The sequence below is a fragment of the Rhagoletis zephyria genome, unplaced genomic scaffold (genome assembly GCF_001687245.7).
Source record: "Rhagoletis zephyria isolate East Lansing unplaced genomic scaffold, Rhagoletis_zephyria_1.1 Rzeph_scaffold_17120, whole genome shotgun sequence".
Taxonomy (NCBI): domain Eukaryota; kingdom Metazoa; phylum Arthropoda; class Insecta; order Diptera; family Tephritidae; genus Rhagoletis; species Rhagoletis zephyria.
This window is the reverse complement of record NW_016174181.1, coordinates 1-7,392: the sequence shown is the minus strand read 5'-3', so window position 1 is coordinate 7,392 and position 7,392 is coordinate 1. Positions and strand designations below refer to the sequence as shown.

Genomic DNA, 7,392 nt, shown 5'->3' with positions numbered 1-7,392 from the left:
ATATAATGCAGAGTCTTCTTCGCTTCCTATAAATCTTTTACGCGCTACGGCATAAAATTTAGAAAATTCAGAAAATGGCTCTGCTTCGATAACATTGCACAAAAAATCCTCTAGAAATCAATTCGANTAATATAATGCAGAGTCTTCTTCGCTTCCTATAAATCTTTTACGCGCTACGGCATAAAATTTAGAAAATTCAGAAAATGGCTCTGCTTCGATAACATTGCACAAAAAATCCTCTAGAAATCAATTCGACTCAAGAAATGCATCGGCAGTTATTTTTGCTAGCTAGGTCTTCATGATATGCCAAAGGCCTACGATTGGATTTTCGGCTTATAAAGAAGAGAGTTTATTTCCCCAAACCATTACCGAATTTTAAAAATTTTTCTTTCAGCAAAAATATTGCGCAATATTCAGAGCTACCATAATAATTTTTTCCATTNTCTGGCCTATAAGCTATCTGCGTAAAAAATTTCGTGCAAATCCGTTCAGTCGTTTCCGCGTGATGATTTCTCAAACATCCAAACATACAAACTTTCACATTTATAATATTAGTAAGATTTATATTTATGCATCAATANTTTTTTAAATATTTCTTTTCATAGGAATTTTGATGTGTGTATGTGTGCTTTTTATCAAAGTTTTTCCTTGCCCATTAAATCGATTTGTTTTTGTTTTTGCGCTGTAAAGTTTTTAAATATGTATTAATCAAGCCCAAATTTCATATTTATTTATTATTTATATTTATGCATCAATANTCAGTCGTTTCCGCGTGATGATTTCTCAAACATCCAAACATACAAACTTTCACATTTATAATATTAGTAAGATTTATATTTATGCATCAATATAAAAATTTGAAACAAATCAAACACATGAAGTGTGAACCCCGTCCGTTTTGGTATGGAACACCCCATATATATACTTTTAAAATAAAAAGTGTTGTAAAATACACATACAAAATTCCTTTTTGTTTTAACTTACCGCAATGTCATATGTAAATATGTTGCCCCATCTGCTGCCGATGTATGCCGAACCCCATTGCACTTCAATACATTGTAATGGCTCTTGCAGATATACAGACTGGATATCCAAGGCGAAGTTCTAAGGAAAACAAAACAAAAGAAAACGAACAGATTGTAAAATAATAAGCATGGTAGAAATTATGTTAAAATTTTTTAGTTGGCGAAAATCTGTTGGGACTAAAGATACCAGCAAAGAGGAGAGCAGAAAGACACACGTAAAACGTCTTTGACTTTGAAGTTCTTGTTTGCCGGGAAAGATATACATAGCATGTAATTATTGTGTAAAATAAAAAAAAAATCGACACAGCTTTTCAATTTTTAGCCCTTTAACTTTGAAAATATTCAGGATTGGACTTTCTATCGCTTTGACCATAATCAAATATTTTATTGAACTTCTGAAGCAAGATATGGAATGAGTGCTGTAAATCGTAGGCCGGGATGTTCTTTAGAATGTCGGAACGGGCCCTTGAAATGCCATCTCGCAACTAAAAAAAAAATGCGAGTATTTGTGCAATAAAAGGAACTTCCATCAAACCCTTAAAAAGACTAACATATAAATCGTTCAAATAGCATGGATGAAAACAATAAATAAACATTGTTTTTGACTACTCCAAAGATTACATTTTTGGGTTCTTCCCATTATGGATCCTTCTACTGAGCATTTTCCCTATTGACCCTGCGCTAACTTCTTTCTCTTCACAGCCTCCTAGTTCTCTAATGAATTTCAGAAATCAGAGAAAACTGATAAATCTTGTGTCTTCCTTTTCGACACAGAAGACACATATGTATGTATTAGTTTTTAGGTGAAGCCTATGACGAAAATTAGGTCTCATCATCCTCGTCCTATCTAAATGTAACTTTGTTAAAACAGGTCAAAAAAGGAAAGCCTGAGGCGCTCTACTTTTACGAAAAGCACTTTTGCATTGCCAGACTCAGTGCCACACGGCAAAACTGCTTCAACGAAGGTGCTTAATGTCAAGAGAGGAATGCGCCTTCATTTAATTTACGAGATAATAAACATCACTCTTTTGGAAGTCAGAGGGCTCGATTTTTTTTATCTGTAAAGAAAACCACTCGCAAACTAATTGAGTTTACGCCTTGGCAGTAGACCTACGACTCTTTCGTAGGCGGATCACTCCGTTTATTAATAGCGATCTAATATGGTTGTCCCTCATCGCTGAAGTGTTCGATATTCCAACAGCCCTACCTTTCGAAGGCAGAAACTAAGACGGATTTTCGGATTTCCAAACAATGGCAGTGAAATATAGGGAAAATCGCAGTAGGCATCTCGGAAGGTGACTGGAGTAAAGTTATATTTGTAGTGTGCCAATTGTTAATTTATGTACATCTACGCTTCTAAGATAAGCTGAGTAACAAGGCTTCGACACTACAGCTCTGTTTTAAATCGATTAGCAACTTTTTTGTAGTTTGATAGTCGAATAGCAATAATTCGTTAGACCGCTCGAATTCAAAGTATATTCATTGAAGTATAATTCGACTAACCGCTAACCATCGAGTAGTATCTCCATACCACTAATCGATATTTTTCAGGGTAAAATTTTGATCAAATCAACTGCGCCGTTAATCCAGATCAGCCTTGCCGTTCTACTATGAATATGCCACATTCTTATAGACGCAGTTGGGCTTTGTCAATAAACATAGTCAGGGCTATCATTGAATCCATCTAGTCCGAATTTTCGTGAAAACTACGAAAATGCTAACAATAAATAGCAATAGCTACGAACGTAGCATATACTTTGAATGCGTGAGCTCTTAACAATTCGAATTCCGTGATTGTATTTAAGTAGATTTTACGAAAATCGGACTACGATGGATTCAGCGATAGCTCAGACTATTAAAAAAAAAAATTGTGTATGCACCTCACGCGCCGCTGAAGTGAAACTTCTTTATCCTAGTATAGCTCACCATATTGTAGCAGTATTTTTCGGCATATTAATAAAAAATCATATTTATCTTAATCTAAATATCAATCTCAATCTTAATCGTAAATTAAATTATAATAGTCTCAATATCAATCTTAATCTTAACCTTATTCCCAGTCTTAATTTTAATCTTAATCTTAATCTCTATCCTAATCTAAATCTTAAACTCAATATTTAACTTAATCTCAATCCATATCTTAATCTCATTCCATATCTTAATATTAATCTTAATCCTAATCTTAACCTTAACCTCAATCTTAACCTAACTCTTTAACTGAATCTTAATTCTAATCTTATTCTTAATCTAATTCTGAATCCCAATATCAATCTTAATCTCTACCGCAATCTGAATCTGAATGTTAATCCCAATCTTTATCTCAAAACTAATCCCAACCGCAATTTGAAACTTAACCGAAATCTTAAAATTAATGTAAATCTTAGTAAACCACCCCCGGCAGCCCCTCCCTTCTACTGACGCTTTTTCTGTTCATTGCAGTTTGAAATTAGAGTTCAACGATTGTGTTGCTTTTTCGTTACATCGATGTTTGCATTTACTCCGAAATGAACGCAAAAGAAGTTTTATTTCAAAAATATAGAAAGCCAATGTTTATTGAAAGAAACCCACTGATCGATAACGGACGGATTAGTCGACTGGTTGTTTGTGAGCGGTTAGAAAAAGATGGGTAAGTCGATTATGCGAATTCGACAATTTTTGGTAATCGACTAACCGATTAATCGACTAGTCGATTAACAAGAGCTCTACTGGAAACTCTGGCCTGTGCAGATAAGTAAAAAAGGTGTAAAGAATTGATTCAAAAGATCAGAAATAAGGGCCTACGGTGATAGCATTTCTATGAAGATTGCACACGGCAGAAACTAGTTTGGTCTCCAAACCGAAATTGTAGAGGGATAACGGAAAATCGTTCCACAATAAATGCTTTCCTATTTCAACTACTAGCATCGCTATAAAAATATAATATACATACTTGTCATTTTTCAAACTTACCTCCAAAGACGTCTTTTTCAAATACCCATCAAGTGATGTTGTATATAGCACTTTCTTTTCGCAGCACAAATAGGAATGTGTAATATTTTCACTGTGTTTGGCGAATTCTTTTTCCATTTTGAGTGTCTTGGCGCAAAACTGATACAAGCGACCATCTTCACCAGTGGCTACTAACCAACGCTCGTATAAATGTAGCTGTGTCATTGGACTTCTAACATCAATAGTAGAGCAGGGCATATCTGCAAAATTGAATGGTGGTTCTACGTCACTCACAGTCTGTTCCATATCTGAAACGATTGGACTCGGAGAGCGTTCGCGCGTAGCTGCACCAACTGCAGGAGTCTTTTGAGTAGCTGTGGGTGTTGGCATTTGGACCGTTTCAGTTGGTAATTTTGATTTATTAGCTCGCTTTTTAGCAGCTGCGGCACCACCACGCTTACGTGGACCGCGTTTTCGCTTAGCATTTGAGCCAATATTATCGTTAGCTTTACGCTTACGCTGATTTGCGTTTGTGCTCTGCATAGTACGCGCGTTGCCATTTGGGAGCTCTTGTTGAGATGGCTGTGCGTCTAAGTGTGGCGCTGTCGACGCGCCTGGTGGCGACAAAGATGATGTTCTAGCTGCGGCTGCAGCGGCGGCGGCTTCGCGTTTCGGCAGTTCACTGGCCGCTGCTGTCATGGCGGTATTAAGCAAGAAGAATTTCTCATTTTGCAATTGCATTGTTTGCATATCCACTTCCATTTTGTCCCTTTGCAATTTGAGTATCATCTCTTCGATGAACATTTTACGTTTATGCAATTCCATTAACTTCATATCGTATTCACGTAGATTATTCACTACGAATTCACCTAAGATATTACGCTGCCGCAATGCTTCTAAATCTACATTGGGAAATAGTGTGCTAGAGATCAAAGATGGCACGCTGGGCATGCCAAAAAGCCCGTTAATACTGTGCTCAAATCCCGTTAAAAGATTTGACGCGCCACTACCACTGAGCTTGTTATCAAGTAACGAGCGATTAGCGGGTGGAGAATGCAGGCCTATGCTGCTGCTCGACTCATTTAACGGCGCGGCAGTGTTGGCGCTTTCGAAAATGCTATTGTGTAATTGTTGTTCATACGCTGTTGCAATACCTTCGGCGTTGGTGGTGGTGATTGTGGTGCTGGTAGTAGTCGGCAGCTGCTGACGTGTTGTCGCACTCGCCAACGATTTGCCATTAGAATCTTCTTGATTAGTGGTGTTGCTCATTTCATGTAAATTGTTGCGCGTTTCAGCGGCTGTATCTGCGCTTGTTTTACGCCTCCCACCACCAGCCGCCGCCGCCGCCTCATCTGCGGTTTTTGCATTGCCAGCACTTTTCCTTCTTACCCCATCTGACGCGCTTGTGTTCATTAATGCTTGGCTATTCACACTTTGATGTGGATTTTTCGTTGGTGATGGCACTGGTGTTCGCTGTGATTGCACGTAATTTTTTCCAACATCATTTTTTTCTGCTGCATTGGCACTTTTCTTATTGNCAGCACTTTTCCTTCTTACCCCATCTGACGCGCTTGTGTTCATTAATGCTTGGCTATTCACACTTTGATGTGGATTTTTCGTTGGTGATGGCACTGGTGTTCGTTGTGATTGCACGTAATTTTTTCCAACATCATTTTTTTCTGCTGCATTGGCACTTTTCTTATTGCTGCTGCCGCTGCCGCTGCCGCTGCGACTACGACTGCTGCTGCTGCTGCCTTTAACTGCTTGTTGTTTGGAAATTCCATTAGCTTTATCGCCGCCTGCGTCATACCGTCGGCTCATATNGCTGCTGCCGCTGCCGCTGCCGCTGCGACTACGACTGCTGCTGCTGCTGCTGCCTTTAACTGCTTGTTGTTTGGAAATTCCATTAGCTTTATCGCCGCCTGCGTCATACCGTCGGTTCATAACTTCTGCTTGTGCCCTGCTTGATTGCGGCTTGTCAGGACTACTTTCGGTCTCCTTTCTTGTTCTGTTACTGCCACGCTCTCTTTTTGCTGCCTCTTTCTGCTTGTTGAAAACACTGACGATTTCACGCATAAGAAACTCCAAAGCAACAGTGCGATCCTCTGATTTTAAATTGGATTGTATTTTCGCAATTTCAGGTTTAGTGAATTTTCGCGTATTATATTCGCTGGTACAGATGCACGAGATGAAATGTAGGCGCGTATATGTGGAGTTCGAAAATTTATTGCGGTAACGAGCTTTCAAACTCTCGCTGATGCTGGGCAATATGAGCTTCTCAAAGCTTTCGACAACATTTTGCGCATCTACACGCAGTTTTAGTCGTCGACGTTTGACCGATGATGAAACACTTCTGGCTGAAGTCTCAGATTCACTATCGGAACTGCTACTCGAGCTGGAGCTGGAAGAAGACGTACTGCTCGAAGAGGATGACGATTCGACCAGTATTACATCTTTGAGCGTCTTTTTGCGACTATGTTTCCGCGACGTCGAACTTTGGTGCTTCTTTGTAAGTTTTTCCGTTGGCTTTTTTTCGCCTTCAGCCGCCGTAGGCGCTTTAACTGTTTCCGTTAGCTTTGGATCTTTTTGGTCTTCGATTACCGCCTGCTCGTTGTGGCAACTATGTGTTGGTTGTGGTGCTGTTTGTCCTACTTCATTTTGCATTGTTTGTGCGACTTCATTTTGCATTGTTTGTCCCACTTCATTTTGTGTTGTTGTCTCTTTTGCAGCGTCTTTTTTCGCATTATCAGCAACACTTTCTACTACTGGCTGCACTGCTGTTGACGTCGTCTCCACAAGACTTTCCTGTAGTGGTGGCGAGGCATTTATTGCCGTAACATTCCCCCCTTCGCCTACAGCGATTTCGACTACATTTGCGGCGCTTTCGTCCAGTGGATTATCTGTTGGCTGCGCGTCTTTTTTATAAAATATCTCTATGCCAAAAGCTTTACGTATCTCCTCCAATACTATATCTGGTATACATATAGCATCGACAATATCATCGGGCACAAAGTTTACATCCTCTGAATCCTTTGCCGCTTCCAGATTCATTGACTTCAACTGCTTGCGTATCTCTTCGCGCAAACGTTTGCGTGCCTGCGCTTTTAACGCCTCATCGAAGCGTGTTCCACTGTTGTTTATTACCTGCTTGATGCCGAACTTATCCATACCGGCAACCTTTTCAATCAGATTTTCTGTGGTACCACTGGAGTTGCTACAAGTCGAAATTTGTCGACGTCTCTTCACAAGATTAGGTCGGCAGACGCGTTTGGTTGGTGTACTCGTAGCTATTACGGGTGCAGGCGCATCTTCGAGCTCGGCTACACTTGAGTCATCCGTTAATTCGATGAGTTCGTTTCGTATAAGTCGAGATAAGGGAATTATAGAGATTCGTGGCTTATCACTGGGTTCTTTAATGGGTGAAACTTTGCATTCAAGG

General features: G+C 39.6%; 1 protein-coding gene across 1 annotated transcript in view; it reads right to left on the bottom strand.

Moving 5' to 3' along the window:
* The window catches only part of LOC108379706 (serine-rich adhesin for platelets-like), a 10,049-nt gene extending 2,664 nt beyond the window's left edge, over positions 1–7,385 (bottom strand). Inside the window, exons 1-3 of the mRNA XM_017636056.1 lie at positions 5,779–7,385; positions 3,975–5,490; positions 985–1,104 (exon numbers count right to left, since the gene is read on the bottom strand). Coding sequence (XP_017491545.1) covers positions 985–1,104; positions 3,975–5,490; positions 5,779–7,121 — 2,979 coding nt within the window. The 5' untranslated portion in view covers positions 7,122–7,385. The remainder of the gene's footprint in view (positions 1–984; positions 1,105–3,974; positions 5,491–5,778) is intronic.
* Positions 7,386–7,392: the final 7 nt, after the last annotated feature.